Below are 18,061 nucleotides of genomic sequence, written 5' to 3'. Positions count from 1 at the left end.
AGGTGAGGGCCCATGGTGTTGGAGGTGAGCTACTGGGATGGATTGAGGATTGGCTGTCTGACAGAAGGCAGAGTGTTGGGATAAGAGGTTATTTTTAGGAATGGCAGCTGGTGACAAGCGATGTCCCACAGGGTTCAGTGTTGGGGCCACAGATGTTCACATTATATATTAATGATCTGGATGAAGGGACTGGGGGCATTCTAGTGAAGTTTGCCAATGATCCAAAGTTAGGTGGACAGGCAGGTCGTACTGAGGAAGTGGGGAGGCTGCAGAAGGATCTAGACAGTTTGGAAGAGTGGTCCAGAAAATGGCTGATGGAATTCAATGTGAGCAAATGAGGGGTCTTGCACTTTGGAAAAAAGAATACAAGCATGGACTACTTTCTAAACGGTGAGAAAATTCGTAAAGCCAAAGTACAAAGAGATCTGGGAGTGCTCGTCAAGGATTCTCTAAAGGTAAACATGCAGGTTGAGTTCGTGATTAAGAAAGCTAATGCAATGTTGTCAATTATCTCAAGAGGGTTGGAATATAAAAGCACCGTTGTGCTACTGAGACTTTATAAAGCTCTGGTTAGACCCCATTTGGAGTGTCCAGTTTTGGTCCCCACACCTCAGGAAGGACATACCGGCACTGGAGCGTGTCCAGCGGAGATTCACATGGATGATCCCTGGAATGGTAGGTCTAACATATGAGGAACGGCTGAGGATCCTGGGATTGTTTTCATTGGAGTTTAGAAGATTAAGGGGAGATCTAATAGAAACTTACAAGATAATGCATGGCTTGGAGAGGGTGGATGCTAGGAAATTGTTTCCGTTAGGCGAGGAGACTAGGACCTGTGGGCACAGCCTTAGAATTAGAGGGGGTAAATTCAGAACAGAAATGCGAAGACATTTCTTCAGCCAGAGAGTGGTGGGCCTGTGGAATTCATTGCCACAGAGTGCAGTGGAGGCGGGGACACTAAATGCCTTCAAGGCAGAAATAAATTCTTGATGTCACAAGGAATTAAGGGCTACGGGGAGAATGCGGGTAAGTGGAGTTGAAATGCCCATCAGCCATGATTGAATGGCGGAGTGGACTCGATGGGCCGAATGGCCTTACTTCCGCTCCTATGTCTTATGGTCTTATGTTCAGAGCTGATCAAGGTAATCTCTTGCCAGGAAACTATTTTGGTAAAGATAAATTTTTACTATTGCAGTGTGAAAAACAAGTCAAATGATTCTACAAAAATAGATACAAATGTTTGTTTCCCCAGGATATTAGCTTTACTTTGCAAAAAGCAATTACCAACTTTGACCTTGAATGGAATATGAAACAACGGTACAACAAAACACCATTCATTCAATAAGCATGCAAAAAAGGTGTAATACCTCACGTTGCAGACTTGCTGTATATCCAAAAGTAACATTGTTATTCATATGTTGAACCTCACATCTCACCTGTAAAGGTAGTTAGGTCTGTTACCAGCTATCACTGCCACCGGAACATCATAAACCTTGTTATCTTTTAACTGTGAAAATAAAGCATAACATTCAAATTTACTTCAAGTACTGAAGTAAACTGGAATTCAAATTTCACCAGATGGTAATCTGCAACAGTTGTGATATTTTAGCTTGTATTAAAATTATCAATTCCCCTCTTGATTTCCAAATGCTCATGTTTTACCTGAATAGATCAATCTTACATCGCTTTCTTATTGTTTCTGTGCGTCTCAGTAACAGAAAGCATGGATTAGTCACCCGATCTCTTGCCACAAACACACCCTGTAGCTGACCTGCTGTAAGGTCAGGCTCAATGCCATCCTGACATTGCCAGAGAAATAACTTGGTCTGGCAAGCCTCTCTTTTAGCATTTACCTTCTTTTATGCTGCCACATGAAGCATGATTAAAACTTGATATTTTAGCAACATACAAATGACACTCTTTTTGCTAATGCTACAACACACTGCCAAAGTATTTCATGAAGTCTTGGAACTAGTATAGTGTAGCAATTCAAAGTCCAAGGCTGTAAATTAGAACAGCAGAGCTGGCCATCAGTGGAGCTCAATTCGCTTCAGAGAGTTCACTTGATGGGAACAAGAGAAAAATAACTGAGGAACTGTACATGCTGCAAGATTATCACAGGCTAAGCAAACATCATGAAACTGATCTGAAGATAGGCATCTGGTAAAAACAATGGAAAAGTTCAAGAACTATGTTTAAACCAACTGTAACATCAGGGTGGAGGGTTCAGGGTCATGCTGACAAATTTCCTCTGGATTCCCAGAGTTGTTAGATTATGGACATGCTTCCTTTAAAACACAGAAAGGCAAGAGAAAGAGATGATAGAAAAAAAAGAGAAAGCGTGAAAGACAAAATTGCTCCAAGTTAGATGAAACGTGCCTGTCTACAGTAACAGCTCATGCATTGATGGCAGTTCTGTTTTCAGTAAAGTCACTGTTTTAATCCACTGTCACACCTACCTATTCAAACAATGACTATCTGATGACATATATTACAGGGAATTTCTCAAGAGTTTTGAATGAAAGTATTTGCTAAGACAACTACTGATGCTGATCAGGAAATCCAACAAGATGACCAGCAACTCACTGAAAAAAAATCTGACCAATCCCATCAAGACCAGCAGTAATTGAGGTAGTCATCTAAGAAAGTCCATTTCATGCATAACAATTGCATGGAACCAACTGAAAGATTGACTAATAATGGTGAAAACATCAGGGAACAAAGCAGTTAAAAGAGAAGGAAACTTACAGGCTCAGGGTTAAATTCAATCGGTGCTGGATCCTTACAGCTGCAGATGCTCCCATATCCTTCCACTTTGCTGCAGAAAGTCTTTCTCCTCCGATTGGCAACTGTGTCTACCCAGTGACACTCAGCATCTTCAAAACAAAAGCACACAAATCTTTAAGAGATACATGTTAATCTTCAGTGATACCCCTTCCAAATAACTGATTCAGAATATATTCTCACTTATTTCCTTCAAAGCCTGCTAATTGATGTTCTAATAAAAGCTACCCTAGATTCAGAGTTATATAGCATGGAAACAGATCCTTTGGTTCAACTAGTCCATATCAACCATGTTCCTAAACTAAACTAGCCACCCTTGCCTACATTTGGCCTATATCCCTCCAAATCCTTCCTATTCATGCACATATCCAAATGCCTTTTAAGTGTTATAATTGTACCTGTATCCATCATTTCTTCAAGCAGTTCATTCCACATATAGAACATAGAACAGTACAGCACAGAACAGGCCCTTCAGCCCACGATGTTGTGCTGATCATTGATCCTCATGTATGCACCCTCAAATTTCTGTGACCATGTGCATGTCCAGCAGTCTCTTAAATATCCCCAATGACCTTGCTTCCACAACTGCTGTTGGCAACACATTCCATGCTCTCTCAACTCTCTGTTTAAAGAACCCGCCTCTGACATCCCCTCTATACTTTCCTCCAACCAGCTTAAAACTATGACCCCTCATGTTAGCCATTTCTGCCCTGGGAAATACTCTCTGGCTATCAACTCTATCTATGCCTCTCATTATCTTGTATACCTCAATTAGGTTCCCTCTCCTCCTCCTTTCTCCATGAAAAAAGTCCGAGCTCAGTCAACCTCTCTTCAGAAGATAAGCCCTCCAGTCCAGGCAGCATCCTGGTAAACCTCCTCTGAACCCTCTCCAAAGCATCCACATCTTTCCTATAATAGGGCAACCAGAACTGGACGCAGTATTCCAAGTGCGGTCTAACCAAAGTTTTATAGAGCTGCAACAAGATCTCATGACTCCTAAACTCAATCCCCCTGTTAATGAAAGTCAAAACACCGTATGCTTTCTTAACAACCCTGTCCACTTGGGTGGCCATTTTAAGGGATCTATGTACCTGCACACCAAGATCCCTCTGTTCCTCCACACTGCCAAGAATCCAATCCTTAATCCTGTACTCAGCTTTCAAATTCGACCTTCCAAAATGCATCACCTCGCATTTATCTAGGTTGAACGCCATCTGCCACCTCTCAGCCCATCTCTGCATTCTGTCAATGTCCCGCTGCAGCCTACAACAGCCCTCTATACTGTCAACGACACCTCCAACCTTTGTGTCGTCTGCAAACTTGCTGATCCATCCTTCAATCCCCCTCATCCAAGTCATTAATAAAAATTACAAAAGGTAGAGGCGCAAGGACAGAGCCATGTGGAACACCACTCACTGACTTCCAGGCAGAATATTTTCCTTCTACTACCACTCGCTGTCTTCTGTTGGCCAGCCAATTCTGTATCCAGACAGCTAAGTTCCCCTGTATCCCATTCCTCCTGACCTTCTGAATGAGCCTACCACGGGGAGCCTTATCAAATGCCTTGCTGAAGTCCACATACACCACATCCACAGCTCGACCCTCAAACTTTTCTAGTCACATCCTCAAAGAACTCGATAAGGTTTGTGAGGCATGACTTGCCCCTCACAAAGCCGTGTTGACTGCATTTAATCAAGCCATGCTCTTCCAGATGGTCATAAATCCTATCCCTCAGAATCCTTTCTAACACCATGCAGACGGCAGATGTGAGACTTACTGGTCTGTAATTGCCGGGGACTTCCCTATTTCCTTTCTTGAAGAGAGGAATTATATATGCCTCTCTCCAGTCCTCAGATACGACTCCAGTGGAGAGCGAGAATGCAAAGATCTTCGCAAGTGGCGAAGCAATTGAATTTCTTGTTTCCCAAAACAGCAGAGGACAAATCTGGTCAGGGCCTGGTGACTTGTCAATCTTAATGTTTGACAAAATTTTCAGCACATCAGCTTCCTCTATCTCTATCCATTACAGCATGCACACCTGCTCTTCAAAGGTTTCATTCACTACAAAATTTGTTTCTTTCTTAAAGACAGAATCAAAAAACTCATTTAGGGCTTCCCCTACCACCTCAGACTCCACACACAAGTTCCTATTCTATCCCTACTCTTTCTTTGACCATTCCTGATACTTTTATTCCTGATACTCCTTGCGTTAAAGCAAACACACCTTAACTGATCCCTTGATTCCTTCCCAGGAAAATCCTTTCCACTAGCTGGTCTACCTCTTGCTATTGCCTCATCTGCATCAACTCTCACCTCCCAGTATACAGCGCAGGTTCCCACCACCCTGCCATACTAGTTTAAACCCTCTCGAACTACTCGAGCAAACCTTCCATCCAGGACATTGGTCCCCTTCCAGTTCAGATGCAACCCGTCCTTTTTGTACAGGTCCCACCTTCCCCAGAAGGCATCCCAATTATCTACAGATCTGAAGCCCTCCCTCATACACCAGCTGCGCAGCCACGTGTTAAGCTGTGCCCGCTCCCTGTTCCTCGCCTCGCTATCTCGTGGCATCGGTAGTAAACTAGAGAACACTACTCTGTTTGTCCTGCTTTGCAGCTTCCATCCTAACTCCCTGAAATCACTTTTTAGATCCTTGATCCTATTCCTGGCTATATCATTAGTGCCAATATGTAACACGATTTCTGGCTGTTCGCCTTCCCCTTTTAGAGCCTTATACACCCGATCGGAGACGTCCCGGACCCTGGCACCAGGGAGGCAGCATACCTTCTGGGAATCCTGATCCTGACCACAAAATCCCTTGTCGATTCCCCTAACTATCAAGTCCCCTACCACGAATACTTTTCTATTCTGCCCCCTTCCTTTCTTTGCCAGTGTCAGGCTCAGTGCCAGAGAACTGACTACTATGGCTTTCCTCTGGTAGGTCATTCTCTCCCCCCCCCTTCCCCAAACAGTATCCAAAACGGTATACTTATTGCTGAGGGGAATGTCCACATGGGATCTCTGCACTGTCTGTCTGTCTGCCCCCTTTCCTTCCCCCTAACTGTAACCCATCTATCCTTGTCCTGAGCTTTAGGAGTGACCAACTCCCAGTAACTCCTCTCAATTACCCCCTCAGCCTCCCGAATGATCCATAGTTCATCCAGCTCCAGCTCCAATTCCCTAACACAGTTTTTCAAGGAGCTGGAGTTGGGTGCATTTCCTGCAGATGTAGCCAGTGGAGACATGTGCGATGTCTTCCACATATGAAACACTAAAAAAAAAGTATCCCCTCAAGTCCTTTTTTAAAAACTTTCTCCCCTCACCTTAAAAATATGACCCCTAGTTTTGAATCCCCCACCCTAGGGGGAAGACCCTTGCTATTCATCTTATCCATGCTATTCATAATTTTATAAACCATTATAAAAGTCACCCTCAACCTCCTAACAGTGAAAAAATTCTCAGCCTACCCAGCCTCTCCTTATAACTCAAACCCCCATTCCCAGCAAACTTCCTGGTAAATCTCTTCTGAACCTCTCCAATTCAATAATATCCTTCCCATAGCAAGGCAACCAGAAATGCACACATTATTCCAGAAAAGGCCTTACCAATGTCCTGTACAACCTCAACATGGCATCCCAACTCCTATACTCAAAAGGTCTGAGCAACAAAGGCAAGCATGCTAAACATCTTAACCACCCTGTCTACCTGCGTCACACATTTCAAAGAATTACATTCCCGAACCCCCAGGTCTCTGTTCTACAATACTACCCAGGGTCATTAATTGTGCAAGTCCCATCCTTGTTTGTTTTACCAAAATACAACACATTTATCCAAATTAGACTCCATCTGCTACTCCTCAGCCCATTGACCCAATTGATCAAGATCTCTATGTACTCTTAAATAACATTCTTCACTGTCCACTATACCACCAATTTTGGGGTCATCCACAACCTTACTAACCACGCCATCTATATTCTCATCCAAATCGCTTACGTAAATGACAAACAATGGTGGACCCACTACTGATCCATGTGGCATACAAGCCTCCAGACTAAAAAAACAACCCTCCATCACCACCTGTCTCTTACCTTCAAGCCAATTCTGTATCCAATTGGCAAGTTCTCCCTGAATCCCATGTGATCTAACTTGACTAACTAGTGGATCTTTGTCAAAGGGTTTACTAATGTCCATATAAATGTCTACTTCTCTGTCCTCAATCTTTTTGATTACTTCCTCAAAAACCTCAATCAAGTTTGAGAGACACTAGTTCCCTTGCACAAAACCATGCTGGTTATCCCTAATCAGTCCTTGCCCCTCTGAATGCACGTACACCCTACCGTTCCAGATCATTTCCATAACTTACCCACTACTGATGTCAGGCTCACAGGTTTCCAGTTCCCAGACTTCTCCTTCCAGCCTTTCTTAAATAAAAGGCACAACTCTAGCCATCCTTCAATACCTCACTCCTGCATGTAGATAATACAAATATCTTTGCTAGGGGCCCCACAAATTTTCCCCAATTTCACACAATGCCCTGGGATACTCTTGATTAGGTCCTGGAGATTTATATCCATCTTTAAAATTTCTAAGACATCCAGCACTGCTACTTCTGTACTGCAAACAAGTTTTCAAAACATCAATATTTATTTCCCAGAGTTCTCTAACCTCAGTTTCTTTCGCCACAGTAAAAACTGATGCAAAATATTCATTTAGTATCTCTCCCATTTCCTAAGGTTCAACGCATCTTTAAGGGCCCTATTCTCTCTCTAGCTGTTCTTTTGCTCTGAAATACTTGTAGAATCTCTTTGTATTATCCTTAACCTTATCTGCCAAGGCTATCTCATATCCCCTCTTTACCGTCCTGATTTCCCTCTTAAAAATGCCCCTAACACTCAATACTCAAGAAATTAATTTGATCCCAGTTATCTATATTATTATTATTGCTTATTTTTAAATAGAACCTCAATATCTTTAGTAATGTTTTCCCTTATCAAAAACACCCCTCCCTATCCTCTCTTGCCTCCCTTTCTATCCTTCCTATAGCATCTAAAACCTGGAACATTGAGCTGCCAGTCCTGTCCTTCCCTCAGCCAAGTTTCTGTAATAGCTATGACATCCAGTCCTATGTTCCCATGCATGCCCTGAGGTTATCAGCCTTACCTGTGAGACCCCTTGCATTGAAATAAATGCAGTTTAATTCTTCAGAGTTCTCATTCTAGGATTTGCTCATCTGCCTTTTCTAATTAAATTACTCTTTTCTGATTCAGAACCATCTCTATTTGTCTTTCTATTTTTACTGCTACTTAGGATTCCCACTTGCACTAGCCCCCTCGACTAGTTTAAAGGCTCCCAAACCAGAACTAGCAAATCTCCCTGCAGGATATTTATGGTTCCCTTTATGGTTCATGTGAAATCCACCTGTTTTAAACAGGTCTTTTCTGCCCCAGAAGAATCCCAACGATATGTCCTGAATCTTTGCACACTGGACCATTTCTTCAGCCACTGAGTTAGCTGCATTATCTTTTTATTCCTAACCTCATCAGAACCAGCCTATGAGAGGGACACCTCAGCATTCCTGATAAGAAATCTATGTCCTTTAAAAGTAAGTGACAATATTTAATATAAATCTGGTTGACAAAAAATTGTCAGCAATGTAATCCCATTTAGCAACACTGGAGATTTGAAAAAGTTATATTGTTAAATCCCAGTTTTAAAATGAAAGAAAGCAGGATTCTTTTAAAAATTTGCTTTCCAATAATCTTTGCTAGGAACAGATTGCTTGTCACTGGGCCTGAATTGTGTGTGGGGCGGAGTGGGGTTAAGGAGGAAATGAGTGAGAAAGTGGCAGAATAGTGAAGACTGTGATCAACCTGTCATATGCTTCATGTAGAGTATAATGTACACTGCGCTTTGGCCCTTCAGTTAGGTTTCTCATTTTTAAAAAATATAATAGTAAATCATTATAATGTTTTCACTAAACATGTTTTTAAATTTGCCATAGGTTGTAAATCAAAGTCTTTAAAAAAAAAATCAGTAATGAACAAGATTATGGAACGTACAGAATGAGGATTATAACATGAGCCTTAGATCACATACTTGTGTATATTAAAAATAATGAAATGCAAAGCTCACCTTCAGCAGAGGTTAGTTGAACTTCAGTCTTCAATAAAACAGGATCTCCCCAGGTGGCCAATGCTGGAGACTTTGAGTGTTTTTCACCGTAGACTTGGCCTAACAATAAAAATGTTGAACAATGTGTAAAATTAGATTTCAAATAATATCAACTGGATATTTACTGCTGCTAGACTTGTCACTATTGGGATCTTAAAAATTGTTTTCCACAATCCATGGCTCAATGTTACAATATTATGAATTTGCATCATTTTATTCTTGATACAAAGTTTTTTTTAATATTTGCATACAGCAGTATATCAAAGTTTGCCTCCATCAGATTTTCAGAAATGTACACATACTGCACCTCCTTTCTTTACCACAAAAGTCCACATGTCTCGCCAACTAAGTGATGAGGCAATCTGACTACCCAATCCTTTAAGTAGACTCTTGGCAGTGTCTTTTAGATGGAAAGATCCTTCATCCTGAATCATTAAAAGGAAGGATAAAAAGGTTAGTTATTTCCTACAGCACATCTATTGGTTACTACATAAATAATGAAATATTAAATAGAACAATATAAATGATGTTCGAATTTTGTATCTCAATTTTTCCCTTTATGCTTTTGTGCACCGTCATTTTCCTATGGACACACCAAGTACCTATTCCAAGAGACTGAGTTTTCCTGGGGAGCCTAAACTGTGGGAGTATTTCAACTCAGGGGCCACATTAGGAAAAAAATTCAACCAAATTTGGAAAGCTTGAATTCTTGAGAAAGTAGCAAGCAGGTTAGACCAAGTAGAGCCAATTTGAGAAGGTGCTGCACAGGAGGCTGAGTATAATAACAGCCCATGGTGTCAGTAGCAAGATGCTAGCATGGATAGAAGCCTGGCTATTTGGCAGAATGCAGGGAGTAAGGATAAAAGGGTCCTTCGCAGGATGGCAGCTGGTGACAAGTGGTGTTACGCAAAGTCCAGCTTTGGGACCACAACTTTTCACTTTATACATTAATGATCTAGTTATAGGAATTGAGGGCATTCTGTCTAAGTTTGTAGACGATACAAAAATAGGGAGAGCATAATACAGCACTGAAGAAGCGAAGAGGCTGCAGAAGGATTTGGACAGGTTAGGAGAGTGGGCAAAGTAGTGGCAGATGGAGTACAATGTGGGAAAACTGTAAGGTTGCGTACTTTGGTAGGAAGAATAAAGACATGGATTATTTTCTAAAAAGGGGAGAAAATTCAGAAATCTAAAGTGCAAAGAGACTTGGGAGTTCTAGTCCAGGATTTTCTCAAGGTAAACTTGCAGGGTGAGTCAGTAATTAGAAAGGCAAATGCAATGATGGCATTTACGTTGAGAGTACTTGAACATAAAAGCAGGGATGTACTTCTGATGCTCTAAAAGACTCTGGTCAGACCATATTTGGAGTATTTTGCGCGGACGTGGGCCCCATATTTCTGGAAAGATTTACTGGCCCTGGAGCATGTTCAGAGGAGGTTCACGAGAATGGTCGCAGCAATGAAAAGCTTAGCACATGAGGAACGCTGGCTTGATACTTGATGGATTTTAAAAGGATGAGGGGGGATCTAATTGAAATGTACAAAATACCGAATGGCCTGGACAAAGTAGATATTGGGAAGATGTTTCCAATGGTAGGAGAGACTAGAATCAGAGGACACAGCCTGAGTGTAACTGGAAAACCTTCAGAACAGAGAGAAGGAGAAACTTCTTCAGCCAGATAATGGTGAATCACTGCCACAGAAGTCTGAGGAGGCCAGGTAATTGAGTCTATTTAAGACAGAGGTAGATAGGTTTGTGATTATCAAGGAAAGCAAGGGTTGTGGAGAGAAAGCAAGAGAATGGGATTGAGAAATGTATCAGCCATAACTGAATGGCAGAGCAGAGCAGAGCTGAATCAACGTTTCGGGCATAAGCCCTTCTTCAGGAAGGCCCGAAACGTCGATTCTCCTGTTTCTTTGATGCTGCCTGACCTGCTGCGCTTTTCCAGCAACACATTTTTCAGCTTGGTTGAAATTGAAGTCTACCATTAAAATCAGAGTAACCTACTCGTGTAATCTATTTATACTCTGACCCTTTCACAGCAATTTTGCCAGATAAAATGTCATTTAACACCTTGTACTTCATTCTTTACAGCCTCTAGCAACTTAATGTTTTCAAGTACTAATTTTATCAAGAATGGCTTAGACCATAAGACAGAGAAGCAGGTATTAGGCCATTAAACCCGTCGAGTCTGCTCTGCCATTCAGTTATGGCTGATACATTTCTCAATCCCATTCTCTTGCCTTTCCAGCAACACATTCTTCAGCTCTGATCTCCAGCATCTGCAGTCCTCACTTTCTTCAATTTCAACCAAACCAATTTAAAGCCAAGCTTGGGAAAACCCAGGATCAATCAAGACAGATATCAAGCCCTTACAGTGGGGGCATTTTCTATCTTTTGCTAGTACAGAATTAGGACAGTTTAGATTGTCTGCACCTCAACTGGTGCCTTTTGAGCATTTAGACCAGAATGTAGTCAAACTCAGTGTCTACCACAGAACCTTTTACTCAAACTTGGATGTTTGAAGAATGAACAAAAAGCATCAACTGCTCCCTATTTCAAACCATGAAATTTAAAAGAATTCATTCATGGGAATGTGGGCATCACTAGCTGGCCAGCATTTATCACCCATCCCCAGTTACCCTCAAGAAGGTGGTGATGAGCTGCCTTCTTGAATCGCTGCAGTTCATGTGCTTTAGGAAGACAAGCAATTCCCTTAGGAAAAAGAATTCCAGCACTTTGACCCAGTCACACTGAAGGAACAATGCTATAATTCCAAGTCAGGCTGATGAATGGCTTGGAGGAGAATTTGCAAGTGATGCCATACTTGACATGAAGGATAATGAAGGTCAGAGGTTTTCTTCAATAAACTTTGGCCGATGGATTTTCCTAGTTTTTATCTTTTCCTTTCTCTAGTTCTCCCCAGTACCATTCTGAACTACCAGGATATACTCATGAATGAATGTAATGAAAGAACAAAGAATAAAGGAAATATTAAGTTAGAGAAACAAGTTTGGGTACAACTTTGTTACATCTATGACAAGATTAAAGTTTACATTTTAAGGATAATGGCACCCTGCTTCACTGGCACTCCTTACAACAGGGTGCACAGGGATCATATCTTGAGATCATAGTGTAAGTGATGGTGTTATTTTTGTTTCCAATCGATCACTTCTCATCTGCTCCTTTAGAAAAGAAATCTGCCATCCTTACCTGATATGGTCTACACGTGACTCCAAATCAACAGAGATGTGACTGTCTCAAGTAACCATGAAACAGGCTAGAAAGAGCAACTGGGATCAGGTTCCATAAATGAACAAAGACAGAAAAAAAATTACAATTCACAGCTTTTTGAGAAATGGGTGGCTGCATTTACAGTTGGGGGGAGGTTTATGGTTGCACTTGCAGAAGCCAGGAAGGGAGAAAACATACTGGCATAGTTGAGGCGAGGTGCGGAGTGTGTGGGGCATTTTGAACATGACAAACTAGTTTCATAACATTCAGTAAAAATAAAAGTTGACCTAGTCCAGGCAATGACTGTAACCTTGTCAAGCACATGCAATGTATCTGACTCTATTACCAACTTTATAGAATGTTTTAAACAGATTTAATACATGGCCAATCATCAGCAGGAGAAATTGGACGGCCAGCAGCTAAATGATTTGGACGTGGTTAAGGTCAAATTATCATACCCTTTATTGCTACCACACTGGATAAAGCTTATTTAGCACGAATACTTGGAGGTTCATGACTGACCTGCACTACCCCATACTATAGAGGACATCAGTACACAGACGAATCTAGGTTATCCAAAGGCCACAGGCAGGGAGTATTTTGCTCGGTTAATCGAATGCCAGATAACATAATTTAGCTATGCACTTGGGACTTTACAATCTTGTTTGGATAATCCAAAATTCAGAGAATCGAATGTTGGATAATCAATGTTCCTCTGTAAAGGGATTCCATTATAGGTTCAAATTAACCTTGGCTTAGGTATATAGCACCCTCTGCTGGATAATTTCACCTGTGTAACTATGATTTGGAGGAGCCGGTGTTGAACTGGAGAGGACAAAGTTAAAAATCACACAACACCAGGCTATAGTCTAACAGGTTTAATTGGAGACACTAGCTTTCAAAGCACTACTTCATCAGGTGGCTGTAAAGCAGGATGTTAAGACACAGAAGTTTTAGCAAAAGATTACAGTGTCATGCAGCTGAAATGATATATTGAACAAACTTAAATTAAATCCTTCACCTTTTAGAATGGGTTTGCTGGTTTCGGTTCTTTAATATGTAAACCCAATAACTTTTCTTAAGACATATTCTCAAGATAACTTGAGGTTTTATAACAAAAGATGCCATCTCAGCTCAGACAGTGCAATAAAGGCGTGAGGTTAAAGTCTGTCTGTACCCCAAACTTGTGAGTGTGTCCAGAACCAGGAGTCACAGTCTGAGGATTCAGAGTGGACCATTTAAGACAGAAATGAAGAGACATTTCTTCACCCAAACAGCAGTGAGCCTGTGGAGTTCATTACCACAGGAAGTAGTTAATGCCAAAAAAGCACTGAATGTATTCAAGAGACAGTTAGATGTAGCATTTGGGGCGAATGGAACCAAAGGCTATGGGAAGAAAGCAAGACTATACTATTGAGTTTGACGGTCAGCCACGTTAGTGATGAGTGGTGGAGCAGACTCGAAGGGCCAAATGGCCTCCTCCTGCTCCTATGTTTCTATATTTCAAGTTTCACAACATTCATAAACATTCAGTCATCCCACCATTGACACTCAGTAGCAGCAGTGTGTGCGCGCACTATCTACAAGATGCACTGCAGAAATTTTTAAGACATCCTTTGGACTGCACCTTGCAAGCCCAGAACCATAGCCATCTAGAAGGACTAGGACAGCATATGCATGAGAATACCACCACCTGCAATTTTCTCTCAAGCCATTCACCAACCTGACCTGAAAATAGATCATCTCTTCATTGTCATTGCGTCAAAATCCTCAAATTCCCCAGAGGCATTGTGGGTCTACACATAGCAGTTCAGGATAGGAAGTTCTCCACCATCTTCTCAACGGCAGCTAGGAACAGACAATAAATGCAGCCCCATCCAGTGACAGCATGTCCCACAATACAACAAAGACGGAACAGGAGCACAGAGTTCATACACCAAGCAACACTAATCGTTTGTTAAAAGCTCATATTTTAGGATCACATACAAATGAATCCTGGCAATTTCTGAAAATTATAGAAAAGATCCATTAGTGAAAAACCATTGACACTGCAAGTCAAATTGGAAAAGTTTAATTTATGGTTTCAAACCACTATATGGCTGAATTACTTTAGGGCTGGTTATAAGAAAAAAATTTAAATGACAAAATAAAATAGAAACTACCATAACCAGGTGTGGCAGGGAAGACTGTGGAGCAGCAGTGGTCAGCATTTTGGGGAGTAATTCGGCAGGCACAGTAGAAATTCATCCTAAGGAGAAACACCCAGGAGAGAACGAGGCAAACATGGCTGACAAGAGAAGTCAGGGACAGCATAAAAGCAAAAGAAAAAGCATACGATGTGGTGAAGATTAGTGGGAAGCCAGAGAATTGGGAAGCATTTAGAAGCTTTAGGGCAATTTAAAAAAGCTATGGGGTAATGAAATAAGGGTAAGTTAGCTGGTAATATAAAAGGGGTTCTTAGATATAATGAAAGGATGAAAGAAGTAAGAGTGGAAATTGGACCACTGGAAAATGAGGCTGGAGAAGTAGCAATAGGGAATAAAGAAATAGCAGAAGAACTGAACAGGTATTTTGCACCAGTCTTCACATTGGAAGATACCGGCAACATACTGGAACTTAGAAACAGACAAGGGTCAGAGGGGAGTGTAGTGGCTATTAGAAAAGAGAAGGTGCTGGGGAAACTGAAACGGTCTGTAAGTGGATAAATCACCTAGACCAAATGGACTGCATCCCAGGATTCTGAAGGAGATGGCTGAGCAGATTGTGAAAGCATTGGTGGTGATACTTGACAAATCACTGGAGTCAGGGAGGGTCATACAGGACTGGTAAATGGTTAATGTTACACCCCTGTTTAAGGAGGGAAGAAGGCCCGAGACAACATACGAGAGACCAGTTAGCCTAACCGGAGCCATTGATAAGATTTTAGAGTCCATGATTAGGGATGAGATTACAGAGTACATGGAAGTACATGGCAGAACACGGCTGAGTCAGCATGTCAAGGAGCAGTCTTTGGACAAATCTATTAGAATTCTTTGAGGTGGTAATGATCAAGTTAGACAAGGGAGAGCCAGTGTACGCTCTTTATTCAGATTTCCAAAAGGTCTTTGACAAGGTGCCGCAAAGGATGCTGCTAAATAAAAGCCCATGGTGTTCGGGGTAAGGTACTGGCATGGAGAGAGGTTTGGCTGACTGGCAGAAGGCAGAGAGTAGAAATAAAAGAGCCTTTTTCCAGATGACAGTCGGTGACTACTGGAGTTCCACGGGGGCAAGTATTGGGACCCCAACAATTCATGTTATACATTAATGACAAAGGAATTGGAACACGGTTTCTAAGTTTCTAGATATAACAGATAGCTGGAGGAGAAGGTACTATTTAGGAAGCATGGAGGCTGCATAAGGACTGGGACAGGCTAGGAAAGTGGGCAAACAAGTGGCAGATGGAATACAATTGGGGAAATGTGCATGGCATAGATTATTTTCTAATCAGGAAAACGCTTCAAAAATCTGAAACAAAGGGACTTTGGAATCCTCATCCAAGATTCTCTTAAGGTTAACATGCAAGTTTAGTTGGCCATTAGGAAAGCAAATAGGAAATTAGCATTCATCTCAAGATGACTAGAATACACAAGGACAGATGGTAATGCTGAGGCTGCAAGGCTCTGGTCAGGCATTTGGAACATTGCGAGTGGTTTTGGCCTCGTATCTAAGGAATGATGTGCTGATGTTAGAGGGAGTCTCGAGGAAGCTTAGAAGGAGAATACTGGGGACAAAGAGTTGTCATATGAGGAGTATTTGAGAACTTTGGGTCTATACTCAATGGAGTTTGGAAGGATGACAGCAATCTGATTGAAACTTGCAGAATACTGAGGGGCCTAGATGGAGTGGATATGGAGAAGATCTTTCCACTAGGAGGAGAGACTGATCTGTGTGCACAGCTTCAAAGTGAAGGGACTACCCTATAAAACTCAAATGGGAAAGAATTTCTTCAGCCATAGGGTGGCTAATCTGTGGAACCCACTGCTGCAGGGGGCTGTGGAGGCCAAATCATTGAGTGTCTTTCAGACAGCGAAAGATAGGCTCTTGATTAATAAGGCAATCAAGGGTTATGGGGAGAAGGCAGAAGACTGGGGTTGAGGAACATATCAGTCATGATCAAAAGGCAGAGCAGACTCAACGGGCTGAATGGCCTAATTCCACTCCTAAATCAACTCTTATAGATGGGAAAGATGTACAACAGTTCTGCTTATTGCAAAGAATAAAGCCTTTAAGTTTCAGTTTTAACTCTCCTTTACCCAAAATACAAGAAATGAAAGACATCATTTCACATTCATGGCTTTTCTTTGCAGCAGTCTCAGCCACAAATGGCTTTTCATGTTTGTGTATTATAATGAGATGAGAGAAGAGAGCAACAACAAAAAAAAACTCCACTGTTTAAACTCCCAAGTCAGGCAAAATGAGGGGAAGTGAAGCTAGACAAGATTAGGTCTTACTGAATATGTACATAAAAGGCCAAATGATGAGTCGTAGCATTCGGTGATTCCATTACTGGTACATCGAAAGTTAAAGATGAAAAAATAAGAAGCAAAGACAGAGTCACTGTTAGAAGACATCTGAAGAAGGCCAAATGACAGATTCAGATTCATCATGTTGACATTTTGGAGACAGACCCAAACCTAGAAAGGCCAGACCCAGAGTTAGAAATCACACAACACCAGGTTATAGCCCAACGGGTTTATTTGGAAACACTAGTGATTATGCAATGAAGGAGCAGCGCTCCAAAAGCTATTGCTTCCAAATAAACCTGTTGGACTATAACCTGGTGTTGTGTGATTTTTAAACTTTGTACACCCCAGTCCAACACCAGCACCTCCAAATCTGACCCAGAGGGAAGTCAAATCATCCACATGACTTGGAAATTTAACTGTACAATTTCCAGAAATCTTTACCATTGCTAATCAGGAACCAATCCCATTAAACATATTTTCCAATGTTGAATATTCACATTTTAATTTATGGCACTTTCTTCAGGTGTTCCTACACTTGCAAATCTTAGGAAATGGTTCTAAACTTGCAAGTGAGCAAAGTAAAGTGGACACCCTTCAAACAAAATTATGTTTAAAAAAAAGCTTTTACTCTGCCATATGTATATTTGGATGATGTTGAATTATACTGACCTTGATAGTAAATAGAAGTATTCTTCCACGAGAGACCATATTTAAGAATAAGATCATTGCTTCGTCCTCATGGGGTGAATACGTATCAAATACACGTTTAGCCATCACATGACCCTGCTCAGAAAAAAAAATCATTTCCAAACTTATGCACCACTAGTACTACAGAAAGGTATTCAATAAGATTTCAAAACCACTTACATCTTAAATATTTAAAATTATCAGTCCTGAATATACATTGGAACATAACAGTTTTACTCACTCTCTTAATCAACTATAGACTGACTGCACATCAACTGCACTTGCTAAAAAGGCAAAACACAAAAAAAGGAAGAGATTTAAGGAAGTTTTCCACTGCACATGGAGAAGATGTTTATTTTCATTAAGGGAGACAGTCCTCCATTTGAGCCCATACAGTATAATATGCACGGCTACCACTTAGTTCACAACTGACACATTTTCAGCAAAATCATAGACAAATGTAGATAGGGCTTTTTTTAAAAATAAGCCTTTTTAGAATATTTTCTTCCTAAAATGTAACTCAAGAATTAGAATAATGGGATCTGCACCTGTGAAGATGAGTTTGATTAAGTAAAGCAGGGGTGGGTGGTAATGCTACTGGACTGGTAATTCAGAGACCCAGGCTAATGCTTTGGGGACATTAGGAAATTCCATGACAGTGCCTGGTGGATTTTAAATTC

At 41.2% G+C, this 18,061-nt stretch overlaps 1 protein-coding gene across 1 annotated transcript in view; it reads right to left on the bottom strand.

Annotated features, from left to right (window-relative positions):
• pomgnt1 (protein O-linked mannose N-acetylglucosaminyltransferase 1 (beta 1,2-)) overlaps positions 1–18,061 on the bottom strand; it is a 63,401-nt gene that overhangs the window by 27,223 nt on the left and 18,117 nt on the right. The window contains exons 5-9 of the mRNA XM_072574349.1: positions 17,364–17,477; positions 9,263–9,380; positions 8,917–9,015; positions 2,749–2,876; positions 1,437–1,507 (exon numbers count right to left, since the gene is read on the bottom strand). Of these exons, the coding sequence (XP_072430450.1) occupies positions 1,437–1,507; positions 2,749–2,876; positions 8,917–9,015; positions 9,263–9,380; positions 17,364–17,477 (530 nt within the window). The remainder of the gene's footprint in view (positions 1–1,436; positions 1,508–2,748; positions 2,877–8,916; positions 9,016–9,262; positions 9,381–17,363; positions 17,478–18,061) is intronic.

Source organism: Chiloscyllium punctatum, chromosome 7, assembly GCF_047496795.1.
Source record: "Chiloscyllium punctatum isolate Juve2018m chromosome 7, sChiPun1.3, whole genome shotgun sequence".
NCBI classification, from domain to species: domain Eukaryota; kingdom Metazoa; phylum Chordata; class Chondrichthyes; order Orectolobiformes; family Hemiscylliidae; genus Chiloscyllium; species Chiloscyllium punctatum.
This window is presented reverse-complemented; position numbering and strand designations above follow the sequence as displayed.